A 23,031-nucleotide genomic window follows, 5' to 3' on the forward strand; every position below is an offset into this window, starting at 1 on the left:
CTCATTTGCCCACACAATGACATTTCTTGGGAAAGTTTCTCGAGCAGGCAGTGTCTTCCTTTTAAATATCGTATAAGGAGGGAGTTTATGTCTATGAGCTGTGCAGCACAGCATCACAGTTGCGCGCTGCTTCTCATAGCCCGCAGAGTGCACCTTAATCTCCTTGGCACCCTTCTCATTCACGGTGTACGCCACTGGCATATCAAAGTACACAGCAGTCTGGTTGGCATTGCCGATTTGCCCAAAGTTGTAGCCTGCCGCTTCCCTCTTTCGCGGCACGTAGCGCTGAAAAGCTATCACCTTTTCGTCAAAATCGCTTGGCAGCTTCTGGGTGATTGAAGTGCGACATCGGAGGCTGAAGCTGAAGCGCTTCATAAATTTCTGAAGCCAGCCCCGGCTGGCTTGGAAATCCTTTGGCGTTAGGCCTCGCTGCCTCGAAAGTTCCCTAGCTTTTGTTTGGAGCACTTATGTTGTCACTGGAAGGGGCAGCTGCTCTTTGTGTCCCAACAAAGTCTGCCTAAACTGTCCACTTTGTGGCGACGGCCTTTCTTTGGTCCGCTAAATGCCATCCTCATTGCGGAGCTCGCAAGAAGCTGCTGTCGTTGTCCCCACCAACGACGGACGTTTCTCTCATCGACACCAAAATCCTGCCCACCCAGCTTGAGGTTCGGCGATGCCTCTGCGGCTATCAACTTTTCGCTTGAAAGCAGCACTGTAGTGGCATCTCCTACTTGGTGCCATCGCGATAACACCACGCCACGCACCGATACGGCTGACACGACACAGGTCAAAATGGCAACCTCGCTTGTGCACAGTTGGCTACTGGCACGGCTAGTAGCGGCTGCAATACAGACTTTTCCAGATGGCGCTAGCTATGCACCGTATTTAGCAGTTTCAATGAAAAACTGGCACGTCTTTTAAAAAAAAATCCTGGAATCTAAGCCAACCCTAGAGTTTGGAATATGATTATTTGACAAAAACTATCGGCCTAGATTCGAATAAATACAGTAAGCTCCTAAACAAAGCCGAACACTGGCACACACACCCAAATTTTTTTTCAGCAAGAAAAATGACCCACACCTACAGAACATGGGTCATATATAGCCCATACAGGTCACATGAAAATTTGAAACTACCGGCACTCCTACGGACTTGCTGTGCAATCTAGTTTATTGAGAACTATAGCTTTGATTCCAGAGTGGACTTTTTCCTCGAGCAACAGCAAGTTTTCATGGCAGTACAAAGAGCGCAGTTTGTACAGTCTGACTGCGAAGATGGCAGACTCCAATTGTAGAACCTTTGTGCAAACGCCTTCTCATGCTTCTGTTGCAACCTCAAGCAATTAATTAAAACTAATTTATGGGGTTTTACATGCCATAACCACGAACTGACTATGAGGCATACCGTAGTGGGAGACTGGAAATTTGGACCACCTGGGGTTCTTAAACATGCACCTAAATCTAAGTACATGGGTGTTATCGCATTTCACCCCCATCGAAATGTGGCTGCTGTGGCCAGGATTAAATCCCCCAACCTCATGCTTCGCAGCCCAACACCATAGCCACTTAGCAACCACAGCAGGTCATCCTCAAATGATTGTTTAGATGAATCTAATAGCAGTGGCTGAGGAAGAATGAAGTTCAGATTTCAGTTCAAACGATGGAGGAGACCCTCAGAACCACTAGGCAGAAACTGTTTTGCAACTGATGTTCCTTATGACCTAAACCTGTGAAACTCATGTGCCATAGGCAATTGACGCAAGAACATATTGTATACGGTCAAAGACATTTTCCATACACCAGACTTTTAGGACGTGCAAAGTAATTTGGACACCTTCGCACCACTGCCACATACCCCAGAGAGGCAATGTATAAAAAAATCTGAAATTTTGGATGCAGAATCCCTTCACCGTCATATTTTCCAGACTTTCTTTTGCCATGACCCATGTCCAAAACGGCATTATCAAAGCCACCATCGCCACCATTTTGATCATCTTGCCGCCTCATACAGGCACTCACACGCAGAGCCACTGGCAGCCGTAGCCACCACTGCGGTAACGGTTGGGCCATCTGCTTCAACACACGCTACCAAGCTTCTTGCTGTTCAGTGCCCATGTTTTTCATTGACAGAATTCACCGCTTTATACCGTGCAACACTTTTTAAGAACTTACGAGAGGGCCTGGTGGTTCCAGTGGGCGGACCTTGATGTCTATCAAGTGCTTCAGGATCTCTTCATCATGCTCCTGAAATGAAATTCACAAGGAACAGCGCATGAAAATCAACCCTTTCAGCACTTTTATGTGCCGTCAAAAGCACAGCCTTTCTTCATCTGCTGCAGGCACATAACATGGGCCCGTCATTTGAAATGCTAAACTATCGCCTTGGCTATGCCTCCGTCAACGGCGCGTGCTTATTGGCGGTTTTAGCTAAACCGGAAAATAATGTCACCTAGTAGTTCCAGCCTAGGTCATTTTAACGTCAGTGTCGATGGGTGCTCTCGACATATATTGAATAAACGAACATGTCTTTCGGCGTTCGGTTGGTGGTGGAGTGTAGTAGAGATAAGATAGGTGGTAGTTTATAGTAGCCTTTTTGGTGGCGTCTTACACACGTTGTTTCGCAGCGATATTTGTCGATTCGTTGAAGATAAAAAATTTCACACTTCCTTATTCAATTTATTTTACCTAAAGCGGCCGTAACCAACCGTAGTCAGTGACCAGAACCCGTACTGCAGCCACAACACTCGAAAACACACCCGAGCCACTCTGCACTTGCACGGTGTACTCTCACATGATGTGAAGCGTTCGACAGCGGTAGTGAAAGCCGAAGTCACGGGTAAGCAGTTGCTTGATTTATTGAACGCGACTATCGAGGTGGTGAAACTATCATGGAAGGCGAACGTTTCAGAATACAGCCCCTGCATGATTATTACTTGAAATAATTAGAGAAGTCCCAAACTTTCATTTCAGCAAAGAGAAAACTGAGGGATCCAGAATTACAAGCAAGAATTTTCTACACTTTCGAAATGGGGCCACCATAGCCAGCAATCCAGCCAACACCATTCTGTCTAACCAACAGCAAACCTTTTGGTCGAAATGGTGACTGTGCTGCCAGCGACTTGCGCACACCTCGAACGCACCATTGCATCAGAGGTTACCGCTAACAACAAAGATGCCGAAACCACGATAAATATTACGAGGCCCGACGTAGTAGGGGATTCTGAACTAATTATGACCACCCGAGATTTATTAATGTGCACCCAATGCACAGAACAAGAGCATTTTCCAATTTTGCCCTTTGCCCCCATGGAAATGCAGCAGTTGCAGCCAAAAATCGATCCTGCGACCTCGTGCTCAGCAGAGCTATAGCTGTCAATCCACCTAGCGGGTGGCATGCAAGCAGCCATACAATATTGTTGCACCGCATAATTCAAATAAAATGCAGTGCTAAATTTCAAATATCCTTACCTGAATCATGTCCACGACAAGGTCCAAGTTCTTCAGCGTCGTTAGCCAGAACTCTGGAATGCCGCTCACCGTCTCTGGAAGGACGAGTAAAAACCATGCTCAGAAGTCTGCCAGCACGCACGGAGTGTGAACGCAAAAAGGCACTTTTACAAGAGCACTGCTGAGCAAACATGCTCTCCTCACCTTCTTTCTTCTCATCTCCTTTCTCATTGATGTCGGCCTTCTTCACACCTTCCTGCACAGCACAAGAGGGTTCATTAGCCAATGCCTAAGTGATTAAGCGGATGGAAACCACACAATGTTACAAATCTCACCGTAATCTCATCTTCCTCCTTGTCGGAATCTGTCTGGAAGTCGCACTCTTCATCTGTTGGTTCCACCTTGCCCATTGTAATTTGGTGCCTCTGCATTGCAGCAAGACAAGGTTGCTATCAAATACAGTCTATGAAATAAAAGGCCACCCGAAATTCGGTGACTGCCACATCTCGACAATAACAGCAAGCGCTATGCATAAGTATGTAGACAATTCAGAACATTTATGTTAAGAGCGTGCGAGAAAAACGAAGGAGAAGGGAACACTATTTGGGGGCTAAAATGGTCAAAAGGTGCAGTGTGGCCGCCCCTAGTCTACACAGAGCATACTAAAGTCAAGCCCGTGCACTAGAGCTCGAAATTCTCCCAGACTGCAACACTGCATTGGCGACGCACCTTTTCATAGAAGGGCTGGTACAACTTGTGGTACTTGCACTCCAATGCATAGACCTCCATGTGGAATTGGGCTTCTACCTTGGCACATTCAACGTGCAGCTTCTTGAGGGCCTTGATGCGCCGCTTTACGCAGGCAGGGAGGCTAGATGGCAGGTTTAAATAGGTGGTATCGTTAGCCAGGAAGACTGACAAGAAAGCAAAAGCACGACTGTACTACATGCATTTAACAAAATTTCATTGCGAGAAATGGCCCTCAATTTGACTACCAGAATGAAGTGTTCAGTTGTACACAAAGATGGGTTCTCAGAAATTTAGCATGCATGGGCAAGGTACCAAAAATTTGGAAATTACATTTCACAGACTATGTTCTAGCTCCCACATAAGCAGTTTTTCATGACCAGACCAGTCATCAGAAACAAGCCGCGAGATCAACATGACAAGTCTGTTATGGGCACTACCTTGCATATTAAGCACTGTGCTAAGTACTAAGTCTACCATTTATTTTCTAACCAAGACAAGGTAGCTTAATATTGGCGCCTTCAGGTTTAGCCAAGGCCACTTCACACATATGCTAGATCAAAATTTCCAGGTGCAACATGTAGGACACACTCGGAACTGGATTGATCCAACATACGGAACCTCCAGTACGGAGAAATGTGCGTCCCACTAGAATTGATGTACCTGTCAGTTTCTTTGAGAATTGGACATGGATGAGGTCCAACCACCAAGTGTCTGCAGGATATATGAACATACATAATATCTTAACTCAGCTACCAGTTTGCAACCTGTGCAGGTGGCACGCTGCTTACTGAAGCCTTAAGCTCGAAGAGGTGCAAACTTTAATGTCATGCTACTACAAGATGAAGTTTAGTACACGCACTATGCATGACATACAGCCTTCGTGAAAAGAGGCAAGGCCACTAGGTGCACTAATTGCAGAGTTTTGGCTGCATCATAATATGGCTTGTTTGTCAAGCCTGTTAAACACAAGCAGAACATCAGTTCAGTGGCTGCACTATGTACTACTGCGCTCAGTATGAGCTAAAATGCAAGTACAGCCAACGGCTGTACAATGACAGTACAGCCTTCAAAAAAAAAAAAAAAAAAAAAAAAAAAGGGTGTGAGATGCAGCATTACGGCTGTGTGCTGCTACAAATCTAAGTGCAAGAGTGAGCGTCTTCGTTCCCAGAGCTTTTGTACACTGCAGACTATCTGCAGACAGCTGCAGTTGTCTATGCTGTGGCTCTGAGAAGAGCTTTAGGCGACTCCTTACTGGAAGCACTGTCGGGTACTTTTCAGCAAGGCTAGTTGAACATAAGTCACATCTATACACACACTGAACTGAACTCTTTCTATCAAGGGATTGATTCAACCAAATGTCCAATGCATGATCTGCAAGAACCAAACTAGAACAGAGGGAGCAATGCATGCCTGGTAAAGCTGTTGCTATTTGAACCATGATTTTCTAGGAGGTAACGTCTAATAAAATTTTCACATTGACAGACATGAAACTGGTGTCAAATATTGACCCCCCCCCCCTCCTAATGAACACTAAAAGCTGAACAGCCTGAACTCTCTGCACACAACCATGTTAATGGTTAATGATCAAGCAGGTAACACTAGGCATCCTACCAGAGTTTCAGCACTATGCACTACTCCTGGGTGCATAATGCCATGACTAGCAGTTCAGGCTACAATCCAAGACAATGTTTCATTATTGGTTGCAATACTAGGCCTAAGTGCTCATGGACCTAGCAGCCCACTTCACTGCGATGCATATAAGCAATGTGAAAAAAAAGCACAACACAGGGACGCAGCCCCACACTTCAGGGACAAAAGCATGCCTGCAATGTCCCTGAAAGCGATCGAGGAACATTGTTTATCTGCTCTGCTATGAATGTACAGGCACCGACAAAAGTGGTATACTCCACGCAGTGGGAGCCGGAGCAGCGGCGCCGCTTGGCATTTTGGCGAGCTGAACGAAACAGACACGAGTCAAGCGGCATGCCTGCAGATAATAAAGGGCACCCATTGGCTGTCTCGATCCCAAATGCTACCTGTAGATAGCATTGCGATGCAGTTTGCCGTTGCTACGGCTCCCGCTGAGTGGAGTATACCACTATTCTTGGCGCCTGTACATGCTTGTCCTTCCACAAATGCAGCTTGCACAGCAACAAAACAGCTTGTCAGACTAATTATTTGCAAGATTGTGGTTACGTTTCTTGAACATGCTAAAATTGAATGGGTGCAGAATGCACACAAATTGCTCAAATGTTTGCTGAATGCAGTAGGCTGTGCAAGGTCTAGTCTATTGGCCCAACCATTGATTGGGTTACATTGCATCCCAACCTGCAATAAAAAAAAGCATAGGCCGGAAGGGGGGTACAGAAAGCTGCTTGTGCACGGATGCTACGCAGAGATGAAGCTAACATACACACGTTCTGCTATCAACCAAAACTTATGCATCAAGAAAGAATTAATGAGCTGACCTAAAAGTAAAAAAGAAAAAAAAAAGGAAAAAGTTGGCCAGCCAAACTCACCTTTCTATGTAGCCGGAACTTGAGCCAACCATAACACCAAGTTTAGACTGTAGCGCTGCTAGCACCTTAGGGTCTTTCATCATTTCTGCAGTCAAACGAGCTGAAAGAGCACAAAGTGGGGAGCAGCTAGTGAGCATAAGGGAACAAGCCTGCATGGCAGTGGTACTGACAGGAGCAGCATGCATAGTCATAGTAAACTGCGTTTTCACAGGCACTACCACTGACCACTTCAATAACGCAAAATCATTGCAGAACAACTTCAGCACAATCACTCAGTACAGAGGCCAACACTGACCCCTACTTACTAGACATAAGACAACCTGTGATATGTCAGGCCTCAGATGCCATTATGTGCTACCTACTCTGGTAGCAACAAGCCCTAAAGAGTATGCACATAAAGCTGGGCTGCTATTTTGTAGCAATGCCTTCCGGCGATTTTCCCATTCCCAAGTGGCCTTGTTCGACACTCCACCCGGGGCGGAGTGTCGCTTGACCCACTCATGAATGTGAAGAGCGCCGAAAGGCAATGGCATCGGGAAAAGGCATCGCTACAAAATCGCGGCCTCGAATTCACAAGCTGAACCAAATTCCATGGCTAAGCACATCGCGAGTCCATGCGACCTGAGGACCACTAAGCCACACTGCGCCTTGTTTGCAAACTGAATCTCAATGCATTCCATAGTGCGAATCCAACAAAATCGGCATTACTGCATGCACTAACAGTTTAACTTGGCAGTGATTGGATAACTAACAATAAAGGACAATACATGGAGCTTGGGAAAAAGTACAGCAAACCAAATTTTCGTGGCCTAAATTGGGTCAGTCAGCGTTCAGCTAATTCAATCGCACACAATAATACTCGTGGCATGCAAGAACACCTAATGGTAAATGTGTCACCATGCCACACACAAAAACAACAATTATTGAGGTGCGAACAATGGAAGCCAACCAACCATAGCTTTACAAAACATCAGCAGTTGCAATAACAGCAACATCAACTGCCAGACATCAAATGAGACCGAAGGTAATTTTTCAGGCTTTCATGCCTGCACAAGCACGCAGAAAGAAAATATGTCCTACTGCCCTTACCAGTCTGCGATGCTGAGAGCTCACCTCCTTTCTTCTTTTCACCCTCCTCCACATCCTCAATGTCGGCATCATTGCCCTCGCCAGCCTCCAGTTCCCTGAGGAAGCGGTTGACAGATGAGACTTGGCCAAGATAACATTGAGTAAGGTAGCACACCGAGCAGAATGCCCATTTCAATGTGCCAGAAGCCTCCTGTGTCCATGCATTAACGCCATAATAACTTGTAGGCCAATGTACATGTGCACTCCACATGACGATTTCTAAAGATTTTCAACTACCGAGGGTGCAAACGAGCTTTGTCGAGGCATCACACAAGCAGGATTTCTGTTGCACAATGCATCCTGAGAATTGCTAAGACTATACAGGTCCACGAGGGGAGGGATAAGTGATCAACAGAGGGCTCAATAAGGGACATCTTTGGAGCTTTATGAAGGCAACTGTGGTCGAAACGTTGGTTCCAGACATTGATGGCTTGACCACTGTTTATCACAACTGTACAGGAATGCGATTGTTGGTGACAGCCAAAGAATACCAGTTCCACCCATTAAGCCAAACTGAATCCGCGCTCTGCACCTGCATGCCGAGACATCAATACTGAAAGAAGCTAGTCTCTAGCATGATGCGATGGAAATGAGTGAACACATCTAATTTTTCTGACAGCAGTACATTTGACACTACATTCTGAGGCTGTCACTAACTCTAGGTACAAACAACTGTAGAAACTGTCAGGAAGCAAGTAAAGCGTAAGTGGGTGCCCTAACATTTTTGTTATCAATGTTTATGACCAACCACAGCCCAATTGTCAGACTAGTTGAAATGAACACCATAGTTTTTCTTACGTGCAGTGCACATGTGCTGGTGACAACTACAATGCTTCGTTTAAATGATGTATTACTTTTAAATTCATACAGCTGTACTTGCAAGATGACAAGGCATTTCTGGTCATGGTAACCTTGACTAGCACAATTGTAGGCCATCCATGGTATTGAAGTGCAAACAAGCACTAGGCCAGGTTAAGTTTCATTAGGCACTTGTGGTCTGTCTCCACGTTTTCGTTTTTGCTTTAATACTATGCATACATACAAACTAGTCCAACTGTCCACCAGTCTGCAATGCAAATATGTGATCTATGCTGGACTAACCATTTATACTCAGCAGTTACATGGAAGGTGATGACTAAAATACTCCGCACATTTCTAGCAAATTCTGATAAGTGGAATAGCAAAGCTTGGTTGAAGCGAAGTACATCGCAGCTTATGCAAATACGCTGGCCATTACATGGCTCAAGAAGATGGAAAGCCAATGACCAAAATAAGAGCAGCTTACCCTCACACTTCATGGCTATGCAAGATTTACTTTGAGAATTTGTTCTCATGGCTTAAATTCAGGACACAAAAGGAGCACAGCACAACACTGCAATCGACGAAACCGGCACCTCTTGAATGAAACCATGATGTCTAAACATTTAAACCTGGAGTGCTTTTGGGCACGCGCACATGACTGGCAATGAGCCTGCAAAGAAATCTAAAAACTGCCTTTGCGGTGCCGTGTTTTAAAATAATCAAATTCCTTTTTCGTGCTCCCAATCGGATGGCCGTTCCCGACAATACGCAAAAAGAATAAAACGAAACACGAACCTACGGCGAGCTATAACGTAAAGCTGCAAACGTGCTTTTGTTCGTTACTCAAGATAGGATGTTTCTCAAAGAACCCAAGCCGTCGGAGTACGCAACAAAGAACTGTCTCGTAAGCGATGCCACCGTCAGGCTACACGTAAAAGAGGTGTGCGTCGCTCTAATAGCTTTCGGCTGGTCTCCGGGGAGGGGGACTAAAATAAAAGGAAAAGCGACCAGCGGTCACATGGGGCACAGGAGGCGGCCCCCACAAAGAAGCCGCAATAAAAGGCCAACCGACGTCTTGTTTTTTTCATTCAGTCTCGCCGCGCGTCGTGAACGAAGGTCCGTGAACTCACCGAGTAGGCTCAGCCATTGTGAAATAAGTTCTGCAAAAGAAAGAAAGCAAAGGAGAATGACGCGCGGGACACAGGGAAGCCAAGGGCTCAAGAGGAAGAAATCTCTGCGCGTATTTGTCTCGCGTTCGTCTTTCTCGTAGTACGTAGTAGCAATAATCGCGGCGCGGCGCTGTGACGTAACTTGACACACAGACGAGCGGCGCCAGGCACAAGTCGCGACGACGGGCCGGCCCGACAAGAGCGGCGGGAAGTCAGAAAAAGAAGAGTGACAGATTGTTCTAGAGAAACACTTCGCCACTGACGCAGTGTTATAAATAAATAAGGAAATGTCAGCAGAGGCTTTTTTTTTACTAGTGGCCGGCCAGACAAAAAAGCTCGCTCGAATATGCCGGCGCGACACTTGCCAAGGCGCGCCTACGACGTAACTCCACGTGGTGAAAAAGCAAAGGCGAGGTTAAGTCCCAAGCTTTCTCGCACTGTCAAATAAACGAACGACGCTCTCTATCGAGACGAATGAAATAAAAAGCGCCTAGCTTTAGATGTCGTTAAGAGCTAAGCAAGCCGGTCAAACACGCGGCTCGAACGAAGGTAGCTGGAGAGCCGAAAGCGGCGCACGAATGAGCCGCAGTCGTCACTCGATAACCGTGCAAGCATCGGTACACGACCGCGAACCTTTTCAAGTATTCTCGTCTGCCACACAACAGGCAGAACACCGGGCGGGCAAACGAAAAGAAACCCGAAGGAGAAGAAAAAAAAGCAAACCAATGCACGGACGGTGCAACAGCTATTCGCTTTGTAGTGCGATTTACCGCGCTCCGTTAGGGTTCGCTCCATTGAAACTTGCTGACCTCAGAAATATCGCATCGGGCGCTAGTTCCGGCAGACCAAGCACACAATATGTGGAAAGAATGACGACCTGACGCGAGGGGCACGTCAAAAAGAAGAACGGAGAGAGGCGAGAGATTTCGCCCAACTTACACAGTCGGCGCAGAGACGACAAAAGACGGCGGCCTCCCTGGTCGAGATTAAAAGGAGACCACGAGGCGCAATGGCGGTATTTAACTGGCCAGGGATTGGACGCACATCAACAAGACGCCACGGGCGAGATAACCGCCGCACAAAATTTTCACAAGAAAAACGGTGACAATTTTTATTGAACCAATCTCATTCCAGAAAGCAATGCTGAAAAAAATTATTTATTTAAAAGAGGGCGTGCGAGCACGGCAGGACTGACGTGACGTCATCCGGTTGCGGTTTCTGTCTGATGAGAAATGCGCAGCGCGTTTAACGGTTCAACCATTGGTTCAACGCGACACGTGTTTTACTGGTAAACCACGTCTGTCGGTGATCTTTTTTTTCTTTTTGGTATATTAGGTTATACGTCAGCTGAATTAGTAACAAGCGCTCCGTTAGACTAACTAGATTCTATGTGAGATTTATTCCGTGCAGTGTGTCTATCTTGTTATAGCGCCTAAGCGGTCCAATCCTCTCAGACGCGATTGTTCTCAACTTCCTTGCGTACACAAAAAATAAACTGTAATTTTTAGTGGGTCCGTTTAAGTTAGAATAAAAGGGTTAGCAGCGAGCTGTTTTTCGCAATAGAAGCTTTGGGTATGCATAAAGGTGTTCTACATTGGTTCTCTTGCGACACCAATTTGAGATTTTTAGTAAGCAGGGCTGTTCCTAACGTTGATATTGCACAAAATTGGTGTAACTATCCGAGATGGCCCTTGCCATGACATGGCGTTAGTTCTTTCTTTTTCTTTTTTTTTGATCTCGGAACAGATCAGTCAGGCCTTCATGCGAAATTTGCTTGCAAGATGGCAGGTAATGGGCTGTATGTTTGAATAAAGCTTCAGAAAAATTTACATCAGCCGGGTTTCTCAATGTCTCAACTTTCTTGGCCCTACCTTTCTGCCATTTTCTATTGTTCCAGTGTACATACCATAGCCGGAAAAAAGTGCCTCCAAACTGCAAAAGCACATTGCCCAAGAACATTTGTACAGTCTGGGGCAGTTCTCACACGCACACACAAAGAAGACTTGCGAAAGGCGCCTGCAATGCTAGCTTTTGAAGCAATTTATTTTCAGAGTTGTTGTGAACAGCTTTACTTCTGAAACACTCTGGAGTAATTTCTGCTTCAGTGTTCTTGACATTATTTTAGAAGTGATACTGAATTCACCAAGCCTCGGTGTACTGTAATATCGTAAGCTGCAAACAATATGTACGAGCTCGTTTCGTACAAGATAGCCCAGCATCGCACTGAAGATTGTATTCGTACAAAATCTGTGAAGAGAGTGGGTTCCCACCTGCACGGGATCGACCACTGCAGGGAAACTACCCCGTTAGCACATTCTAAACATTTACGATATCGTCAAAAAGTTGCCACTATGATGCTCCAGGCCAACATCAATCTATGACCGAAAAGTTAGTCTGCATGGCATTTGTGTCTCAAACTAAAATGCTCTTAGTGCTTGAAATCAAATTAGGCGTTTGTGCAAGGGAACAACATACTGGGCTGGGTGTATGTGGAGCACCCAGCTGTACACGAATCTTGCAGTTAAACTGCAGGCCAGTTTTTGCTTGTATTTCTCGCAGTGGGTTCAGTTTAATACCACATTTCCGAGCATTACCCGCCCATTTCGTTTACGATAGAGCTGAAGTGTGCGTCATTTGTGGCAATGTCACTCGTGAAATGACAATTTTGCTAGAAGGAAGCAGTGGCACCACCTCGCACAGCTATGGTGGAATGCACCTTTCACTGTTGTGGCGACGATGGCAGCACGGCTTCGCTGCAGCAAAATCGACATGGTTTGAGTGGCATTGCCGCATACGACACACACTTTGGTGTACTTGTGAAGAAAATAGAGGCGCAAGTAATGCTCGCAAAAGCAGTATTAAACTGAACCCATTGCAAAATGCTACACCTCTGCACATAATTCGAACGGAAATTGGCCTGCTGTTTATTTGGAAGAGTTACATACACCTAGTGCTCCTATTTATGCGAAACTCTGTATATAGTGGGGCATATACAGCATGTCCCAGCTAACTTTTGCCAAGGTTTAAAAATATGCCGAAGAACTTTAGACGGGCATGACCAAATGCGTGTTGTTGATTACTGTATGGAGCAAATAAAATTATTTTTGTATTCTGCTTGATAGAATAATTATTCAAGAATAATTAACCAACTTTGCAAATATTAATTTTAGCACGACAATTCTAATGAGAAAGTTGTGAGCCTTCTCTGAAACATCTAATTCAAGAGCTTCCGACTTATGCAATAATTTTTTCCGTGTCCTTAAGAAAGCCAGCTAAATATGAAAAAAAAAAGCACGCGACATGCTTTTGTGCACCAACCGTGCCACATAATAATCAACAGTGCATTTAGGCTGCTGTGACGCCACTTAAGAAGCGACAGGGGAGCGATGCAGGCGTCTGCTTCTCGCTATCCTGAACTGCCGTGACGGATTAACACTCATCACTAGTGTAAGGCGAGTGGCTGATGCCTGCATCACTGCCCAGTCATTTTTACGCAGAAGGCTAAATGCACGCTTTTCCACATGGCGTGTTTGAAAGTACTCCAATCGTGGTGTGCACGTGGGCATGTCAAGTGCCTTTCCTTTTTTTCATAATTAGCGGGTTTTGTTTAAGATGCAGAAGCAGTTTTTATGTAACAAGTAGAGAGTTCAAAGCTGCTGAATTAAATGTTTCCGGGAGCACTCTACAACTTTCTCATGGGAAGTTATGTCCTAAAGTTAGTACTGACGAAGTTGGTTGATTAATGTTGACTAATTATACAATTATGCAGAAGCTAAAAAACCGTGCAACTCGGTTCAAGCAATAGCCGACAATATGAATTCGGTTGTGTCCTTCTAGAGGGCTACGGTATATTTTTAAACTTTGGCTGAAATTAGCTGGGGCACCCTGTATATTGTATAAACGTGCACACGCACACACACATGCACGCACACACACACACCCGCGCGCGCGCCTCGTTGCATATTTCCTGGTGAAAAGAATGTTTTGTGCTACCATTGAATAATTTCAGAGATAACAATTAAGTATGTACTACAAGTTTTAAATCAGGATATTATTCCACTTACCTGGCCAGCTCTTTTCATCAGGGCAGTAGGGCAGCACGGAAGTACTTTATTAAATCTCCCCTCTCCTCTAACCCCATTCATCTCTAGCTATATGTTACATGTGCCACCATCAAAGAAGCGAGTTGCAAAACACTGACATTTCGTTAAAGTTAAAAAAATAGACTTTGCAAGAATTTAACCACAAGTTATTCCGTAGTTGTGGGCTGTAGTAAAAGCCTAAATTTGATGTGCAAATTAAGCAAATTCAGTCAAACAGTTTGTTAAAGCAGGACAGGGTTCCCGTCGACTAGTCAGTGACAAGCAGTGCGCTACCAAAGCTATGCATGCTCAGACAAAAAGAAAGTCAAAGATTTCACTGTCTGAAAAAGAAATCTTTATTACATATCTCCAACATGGCAGACAGGAACTGGGTGCATAAAAAAAAAAGAGCTTTCAATCAGTTTACTAAGCAGCTGCTGACACAATGAAATACAAGAGCAAAAACAAGAGCAGTTGCCACAGAATTCCAGCAATGAAGCACTGTCAGTCTCCATACTATACAAAACAACAAGGAAATAGCGCCGCCATACACTCGTGAAACAGAGACCCATGGAATGAAAAATGTCCTTCCACACGACACATGCAACTCTGTAGTCCCCACCTGCACACAGACCAGCACACAAACAGTTAAAGTATGTAAGAAAAAAAAAGGAATGATGCCTTCCCTGTCCCTTGCTTCAGATGACTTCCATTCAAGATGACCTGTTAAAAGAAGAAAAGAAGAGAAATGTGAAGCTTGTGCAATATGTGAATAAAGGTAAAGGTTGAGCTCACTGATGAAAACTACTGCCTCTTCAGGAAGCAATTATGTAGCCTCTATAAACTATGTAGTGTTTCTAGTTGTAGCATCATTATCACTGCTAGCGTGATGTAATAAAATCCACTAGAGTGCATTTTGTAAGCGAGCCTTGCATTGTAACAGTATAATGAATGACGGTCATGTGTGACAGGAGTCAAAATCAATGCAGTGAGGTAAATTTAAGTGGTACTTGCTAGGAAGGAGGCAAGTACTGACGAAAGGCACAGGTTTAACAATGCCCTCTTGTAGCTGACTGTTGAGGTTCCACTGCACATTGACTGCGGACTACTAAATCACGATAGAATAATTAATCTAGCGAAAGAAGCTGCATTCTGACATTGTGTCCAGCTGCATGACAGTGTACTGTCATGTCGCTGTCAGCTGTGATTGTCTGCAAAACGAAGCTCTATGCACAAATTTTCCTATGTGCTCAAGTTAAAAGTAATGAAGAAATATTCAGTAGCAAAATACAGCAAGTACAGATGGATGTTCTTCTGGCATTGGCAATCGCATGGAGTTGGCAATAAATCTTTTGCAAAAGAAACATATAAACATAAAAGTATTTCACTTTTTTTTCACTTCCGGAACAAGAACTTATAATTTTAGACTAAACTTCCCTTATCACTGCATTAGTTAATTTGGCATGCTCCTACTTCAACTGTGTTCAATCGTACCAGAAGGCATCAGGTGGTGCTGCCTGGGCAGTTGGTTAGTTAAACACTTTGCACCAAATATTTACAACAAATTTTGTGGATTCGACCTCGTCAAGGCCAAATCCATGACATTTCGTCATCCCCCTCCCCCATTTTTCTAAAATTCAGGGAAGTCAGCTGTGCTTGGTGTTTAGCTTGACAGTAATATGAGCCAGGAATGGCCCAGCATATGCTATAAAATTGCTATCAAAGGTGTGCTACACGGTTTCTGGGTTCTCAGTGATTGTAAAACTGGTATTCCATATTTAGCATCAGAACAGTTAAGAGGCTGTGAGAGGGCAGTGCACAAGTTGAATACAGCAGAACCCCTCTGAAATATTCCTCCTTCATAAGTTTTTCCGACTATAACATCGCTAAAGCTAGGTTCTAACGAAAGGCTCATACATTTATGTATTAAAATCCTCTTTGATACGCAGTCGTTCCTGCGACATTCCCACGTAATAAGTTGCGACATTGATGCATAATTACAAAAAAATATAAATTGTACCGTCTATAGCGTGAAAAAAATCAAAGAAAATTGTTAGCCAGCCGCAAGCTAGATACCCGATATCTGCGCATTTTCGACCACCACCAACGTGCGCTTTTGACATGCCATGGTCTAGGAGGAAACTTCCGAAATTTCAGACACCCTACAATGCGGCGCTTGATCTGCCCAATCTGGCCACAGAAACGAGGAAATAGCCATATTTTGGTTTTAACACGCTGTCGGCTATATTTCCGGCTCCTCCTCTAAACCGAAATTAGCGGAGCCTAGTCGATCCAGTAGCCACCGAACCGAACAAACCCAAAATGCAGGTCAAGCCAAGCCAAGCCAATAAGTGTTGAAAGGCAACATGTGCTGTTTGTCCTGTGGGTTTCGCGTGCCCAGGGTTCTTCATTTGTGTGTTACATTCTGACACAATCCCATGCGACTTCTTCAAGCAGTCTCAAGCGGCTCCAACTCCACCCTCGGTGTCAGCACTGACAAGGGCGGTGATTGCATGAGGGAAGTGCTGGCCAATTACTGTTGCAAGAAACCTGCAATCATTCGGCCATCGCAACTAGGTCGATTTCTGTTATGTTGCCAGGGAATGAAGATTTGGTGTATGCATTGACTGTTCTTTCCGTCTATCTGTAACGACAGCATGACAATGGTCGAAATATTAACCGACCAGGTCACAGGCAAGCGTATGTGCGCACAGCAACGCCTTGACCAACTTAGGCCATATTCTCGAACGATCACTCTTGAAGATACCATTATCGGTTTTGCAGCCGATGGGCGACGGCGAAAAAAAAGAGAAAAATTTCGCCCATTGCCCCCATCGAATCGCGGCCGCCGTGGCCAGGATAGCGATCCTGGCACTGTGATAAGACAGTATGTTTGGCTCTGTGCCAAGAAAGCCTTTGCTCGTAGATGCCAATGTGTCTAGTGCTAGTCACACGAAATCTTGCAAAAGATAAGGTATCGCTCAAAGTGACGATCCAAGAATATGACGCACCTTTTTTGGCTAATTTTGGAATAAGTCACTCATGCTCTGCTAATCCAATAATTTTGACTTCTAGGCGGTCTCCGTCGTGTCTGTATGATCGGTCAGTGACTGTAAATCCTTTGAGAGGCTGAACCTATGCATAGTGTCTTCATTTTATTATTTAACAGCATGTCTACACAATATGTTTGCCGGCCATTACATTCTTTCCTTGTGGTCCCATGGAAAACATACCGTATTTATTCGCATAATGATTGCACCCTTGAATTTTGTCGTCAAAGTTCGATTTTTTTCTTCTTTCCTGTGTAATGATCGCACCTTCAACTTGTCGCAGCGATATGTCGTGCGCCAAGTCTAGCTAATGATGATCGCACTTGCCATCTGTCGAATGCTAGGTGAACGACTCAAGACATACCAAACGGTGTGCATGCACTGAACAGATTCTTAAGCAGATGCCCCATTTCATTCCTTTTATCACTTTCTGAACTTCCATGGAAAAAAAAAAAAAAAAATATCTACCACCAAACTTGCCTCGGCTTTATTATTTGTAGGCTTTATAATGGTTGTGGTCAACAACAACAACAACGAAGAAGACTCCTTTCAATTCGTCTCATCTGCACTCATGGGCACGCAACAAATTGCAAGCGGCAACGAAAGTAGCCACGTTTACACTGATACGTTAGAAGTGTACCCTATTCATACACCGACACTAGTCACATAGCTAAGATATTCGCCCGCCCTTAGCGGAAACTGCCGTATTAAGATAGCAGTGAAGACAAATGCCGCAGTTTCCACAGCATGCCGGCCATGTGTTTCTATCTCCCTGGCAGCTAAGCGCGCCCATCTCTGTTTCTATCCCCTCAAAGTGGACATGGCTACGTTATTGTCGCAAACTTGCCGATATTAACAATATTATTCATTACTGATACGGAAGAAACTATTTCAATGTGCGTAATGTACCCACAAGAAGTAAAATAATCGCGTTCAGTGCGTTCGGCTTGCTCCGCCGGCCGCCATGTTTGTTTTGGTGTCCCGCACTGACATCGGCAGCCGGCTGCTTGTCATCCCGCAACAAATGCGGGATGAAAAAAGAAAATGTTTCTTTTCGTGAGAAATTTAACCTGCGTAATGATCGCACCCATGAATTTGCGTCAATTTTTTTTTAGAAAACAGTGTGATCATTATGCGAGTAAATACTGTATTAGAGGGGTTCCACTGTACATGTGACTCAACTTACTACTTTGACTCTATAGACTCTGAGTTAACTTTCCCGTTATGTTCTCTGCCTATTCCCTCTGTTGTCATTGTCACCCCCATCTGAAACCTTTTGCTTTTCCTCTTCTCTGCACCAGTGCAGAGTAGCTGGCTGGGGGAATGTACTTCAGGAATACCTCCTCCCAGCCCTTGTTATCCCCAAGTAAACTTTCCTCCCTCAAGGCAACTGCACCGCAGCATAACAGCTACTTGGTGTATAGAACTCTACAAGCACCGGCACATAACTAGTTAGTCATGAAAGAGTGTGGGACCTCACCTTGCTTTACTTCTTCTGCGTGAGCCGTGTGAGCATGCCGTGGCCCGATATGAAGGTCACTGCACCCAGCCCGGCCAAATACTTCAGCGTTGTGAACATGTTCAGCTGTAGCCAGAAGCAGCCGAACAGGCCGAAGATGGCTAGGGAGTAAGGAAGAACACAGTGTCATCAACAGTGTCGTCCAAAAACAAAAGGGCACTACAGCTCCAGCGACCAGTAAATGGCCTGATAATAATGTTGGTAGCACGCTTTCTGTATAAGGATCAATTAACAAGAAACCCAGAATTCGCATGGTACTGGGTACTATAACAGCTGTGCCCATTTCTAATCCACCGCGGGCAAAATAATGTCAAGGAAAATGTAACGATTCTGTTCCAATCGCTTTCTTTTTCCCACTTCACCAGTGGTCCAAATAACATTTTGCCTGGGTTTACCACCAGAAGCGGCCGGTCGAAAGTGGTGGACGATGAGAAAAAAGCAGTATTGGGTAAAAGCAGTCACTACACTATACAGGCCATTGCTTTCAGGACAAAATGAACAGTTTATTAAGTTACAGACTTATTACATAGTAATAAGTTCTTCAATGCCACCTGTGGTCAAGTCTTTTTTTTGCGTGCTCAACACATAAGTGCATTACAGGGTGGTCAGGTGAAGCCAGGCCAACAAAGGAGATGACCACAGTGGAGCCTCGTTGATACGGTCTTCACGGGAACCAGAAAATAGAAGGTATCATCCGAAAATCATGTTATCCAAATATATGAAAATAGGCGTACTCGTTGACAAACTCAATAGCAAAGGTTTGAGTGGCGTCAATCGATACTGTTCTGCCCAACACATTATGGGGAGCAGCATCACTTGACACCACACGAACCACAGCCAACGCAGTTTTACTCAGCAACGTTGAAATAGCTTGCCAGTTTGCACTGAACTTTCTTCTCAATGTCCGTAAGAAAAGTCCTTCCGAAAGTTAAAAAATAGAAGCCGCCGTTTCCTCCCTCAATTTAGCAGCGGCGCTCCGCCAGTCCATGTAGCTGCACTACCGCAGCAGTGTTTTACTGCCGCCGGAGCACCAGGTGCATTTTCCTCCAGTGTGGCTGGGGCATAACACGTTTTTCGTGGGTTGTTGGAATGTTATTTAAGCTAGTACACTGGAATATAAAGCTACGAGTTTTAGAAATACAAGTAAAAGCCCACTTATGCAATCATATTATTCAATTTCAGATGAAAACGCAATTGCAATAATTGCATGAAGATACATCGCTCCTGTCAGACGTTGGCAGGGAAAAGAAAAAAAGAGAAACGTGTTATCCTGAAAAACATACTATGCAGAATTGTATCAACAAGATTCTACTGGACCTCAAAAGAAGCCCAAATATGTGGCATGAAAAGTCTATGAACAGCTAAAAAAAAAAAAAAGACTATGAGGTTTTACGTGCCAAAACCACTTTCTGATTATGAGGCACACCGTAGTGACACCGGAAATTTCGACCACCTGGGGTTCTTTAACGTGCACCTAAATCTAAGTACATAAACAGCTCAAAACACATGGTAATTTCATCAAAGGTATTCATTCATAAACACAACTTGTTTCAAAGTAGGTGAGGTTCTGTACCTAAAATATGCACAGGTGTTTTGAAAGAGGAAGCATTTCAGGGATGCCTAAAAGCCAAACTATTCAGATATAAAAAGGATGGTCATCATTGTGGTGGTTAAACTGGTTATTGTGGATTAGTTATTTGCTTTGTTCTAAACAGCAATATCGATAGCTTTCAGGCTGCTCTTCAGGTCTCTGACAGCTGATACACTTGAATGAGCATGCTGTCTACAGCCATCAGAAGGAGCACAAAGGTTTCTAAAGGCTAAGATATACCATATTACTACACACTGTGGGGATGTGAGACTCTCACGCGTCCCCTGATATGTTGTTTTCTCGCGTAGCTCCCGTCTCCGGTAATCCGGCTTCACTGCGTGGCTTTAATCGGCGGTTGGTAAGCTTGCAGGGTAGTATGAGAGATGGCACGAGTGTTGCTCTGCTAACGCCACTTAACGGCGGGTTTACTTGGCGCAAAAAGGAGAAGGCTCTTCCTCTATGGCTCGGGGTCGGCAAGCAGCATGGACGTTCTGCGTGTGCGCCGATCCATGCTTCTGCAAGACCGCCTCGTAAGGCTTACACCAGAATGGATGAACACGATCATTCAAATGCGCCACCGTTCGAGTGACCTTAAGCGCGAACGACCAGGCGTTGGTGTCCAGCATGGGCGAACATATACGCTCGTTATCAAGTCGCGGTGAGTCAGACTTCCCCGATTAGTTGTGCGCCCATCAGCATGTTTTGTGTATAGCAACTCGGCTAGCAGGCATTGGTCTATGAAAGGTGCAATAAATGCCCTTGTGATTGTTTGCACTACTGCGTTGTCGTTCCTTTGTCCCAAGAGCACGGGTGAGAACCCCACAACACAATGCCTTCATCAAAACTCGAGAACCTTTTAAGTACAATGTGGGGATGAAAGTTATGTAGCATTTTGATCCTGAAGTGCAACTTCACGGCAATGGCCTCCGCATTGCCTTTGTAAAGGTTGTTGTAAAGCAATCCTCACAGTCCAAATTTGCATTTGATGCATACTGCACTGCCATACAACCTCGCCCACTTTCAACAGCAGTTAGAGTGGTGATGTCAAATGCACAAAGAGAAGGTTACTTCTGTAGTGAGGTTACTTTTTTGAATGTTTGAACATTGCTGTACACAGTTGTTCATGCAGTTCCTTCTCTTTGGCCCGAAGAACATAACTGCAAGTAAGTCATGATAAGCAAGTCATGCATATGAAAATGCGGTACATCATGTAATCATTTTACAGGTAGAACACAAATCAAAGTTGCACACCTACTGATGTAATTGAAACTAGCCTACACTCACAGACAACTTTCTGTGGCACTGGAGGGGGCGAAGCTTCTACAAATATGTTATTGCACCAGGTAGTCCGGCTGCTTTTGACAGCACTTTTGGTTGCTTGGAACAGATACTGAATCGAAGTAGCTTCCACGTACGTAGTTTCGCATATGCCTAAACGTGAGAAAATAAGTAAAATTTAACACTGAGTGGCGTATTTCGTCTTATTTTGGTTATTAAATAAAGCATTTCAGTTTTCTTGTCCCCACCTTAAATCAATGTAGGACGTACTTCTGCAGTCCTCACACTTGTATGCACTTTGCCTCTGTAGCTTTCCTTTCCTTTCCGCAGAGAGTTGACTGCATAACTGCATGCTACAAAAGCTGTATGCTCTACATTGTCTCAATAGCACGCTCACCTCCTAAGCCCAGGTGGAACACGATGGTGCTGAGACTGAAGGGGAAGTTGGACAAGTTCACTCCAATTCGTGCCCACTGCGAGAGGGAACATAAAACACATAGGTACACATGCAGACACGCACTGCACAATGTGGCGTCAACTACAAGCACACCTTGACAGCAAAAGAATTGGGCCTTCTACACTGAACATTCGCCCATTCAGTCATGGTGTTTACATTTGTGGGTGCAAATTCCTTTTACCAGTTGTGCGCAGTAGTGCGAGGAAAAATTCCGGGGAAACTGAGCTGCGGGTTAATTCATCCCTCCGCTTACCCAATGTTACCCTAGTACATTTCAAACTGCAGGGTATCGCTACATACGACCACTTTGATAAAGGCAATACCAAAATTTAAGGGATGCTCGACATGCTGCACTCCGTCCCCAATGATGTAGCAGTAGTTTTTCCTTCCTCGTTATGCCTGCGGCGATTAATTAACTTGTGTATGCGGTTTGTGCAAGTGATTTAAATGTTCTTATGATAGCATGCGACATTACTCTCCGTATAATAGGTCGAAATTTAGTTACTCTGCAATTATGAGGACTCGCTAGAAAATGCAGGAAGCATGCACCATCTTTGCTTTCTTTCAAAAGAGTCTGTAGGACCTTGGAATGAAATTATGTGGCTTTCACACATTAAGTGACTGTGGATTGCAATTAATGAAGGAAGTTAGTGGGTCTATAGGCCTGCCCTCATGAAAAGAATAACTGGCGTCAAAGCAATGAGCTTTGTTTAATGGCAGCTGCTCAAAACCCAGCGTTAGTGATCCAGCTGTCCACTGCTCATTCGGCTTTCCGGATATATTGTCCTGGCCGACATTACCACCTGAAGTTACCAATGCACAATGGTAACACGAGCCAGTAGGGAGGCGCCACTTTTGGTCACCGTGCCTCATGGGACAAATGGCTGCTTCCTAGGCTTCATTACTGCAGTGCCAGGTTGTTTGTGCCGGCACAGGCAGCACCCCACATTTGATGTGGTATGATTTATCACAAAATTATGACAAATTAAGTTGTGCAGCCTTTTAGTTCCTGGCACATCGGCTGCAACATCTCTTAGGGTCATGCTAGCAGAAACAGTGACAGTCCTGTCTTATGCCGAGCTTCTCAGTGACAATCACCACTAGATTGTTGGGGATCGTCACATGAGGTGCAGTGGTGCATCTTGCTAGACTTTTCGACGAGCAAACTTCGACGAGCAAAGGTTCGCTCTAGGAATGCTGCGCTTATTTGATTCACATGTTTTTCACAGAACAAGTGCAAG

The 23,031-nt window shown here is 44.8% G+C and overlaps 2 protein-coding genes across 5 annotated transcripts in view; both read right to left on the bottom strand.

Moving 5' to 3' along the window:
- Positions 1–10,831, bottom strand: part of LOC126537581 (nucleosome assembly protein 1-like 1-A) — a 30,159-nt gene extending 19,328 nt beyond the window's left edge. For 2 of the 4 annotated variants that reach the window (XM_050184706.3, XM_050184710.3), the window contains exons 1-9: positions 10,753–10,831; positions 9,775–9,804; positions 7,805–7,899; positions 6,716–6,815; positions 4,176–4,317; positions 3,782–3,871; positions 3,651–3,702; positions 3,468–3,541; positions 2,172–2,243 (exon numbers count right to left, since the gene is read on the bottom strand). In XM_050184706.3, coding sequence (XP_050040663.1) covers positions 2,172–2,243; positions 3,468–3,541; positions 3,651–3,702; positions 3,782–3,871; positions 4,176–4,317; positions 6,716–6,815; positions 7,805–7,899; positions 9,775–9,791 — 642 coding nt within the window. In that variant the 5' untranslated portion in view covers positions 9,792–9,804; positions 10,753–10,831. Of the gene's footprint in view, positions 1–2,171; positions 2,244–3,467; positions 3,542–3,650; positions 3,703–3,781; positions 3,872–4,175; positions 4,318–6,715; positions 6,816–7,804; positions 7,900–9,774; positions 9,805–10,622; positions 10,642–10,752 lie in introns of those variants that run through there. The other 2 variants (XM_050184709.3, XM_050184708.3) reach the window with 2 other exon arrangements.
- Positions 10,832–14,227: 3,396 nt separating this feature from the next.
- Positions 14,228–23,031, bottom strand: part of OstDelta (oligosaccharide transferase delta subunit) — a 44,180-nt gene continuing 35,376 nt past the window's right edge. The window contains exons 17-19 of the mRNA XM_050184691.3: positions 21,731–21,806; positions 18,426–18,565; positions 14,228–14,618 (exon numbers count right to left, since the gene is read on the bottom strand). Coding sequence (XP_050040648.1) covers positions 18,432–18,565; positions 21,731–21,806 — 210 coding nt within the window. The 3' untranslated portion in view covers positions 14,228–14,618; positions 18,426–18,431. The remainder of the gene's footprint in view (positions 14,619–18,425; positions 18,566–21,730; positions 21,807–23,031) is intronic.

The sequence above is a fragment of the Dermacentor andersoni genome, chromosome 4 (genome assembly GCF_023375885.2).
Source record: "Dermacentor andersoni chromosome 4, qqDerAnde1_hic_scaffold, whole genome shotgun sequence".
Taxonomy (NCBI): Eukaryota; Metazoa; Arthropoda; class Arachnida; order Ixodida; family Ixodidae; genus Dermacentor; species Dermacentor andersoni.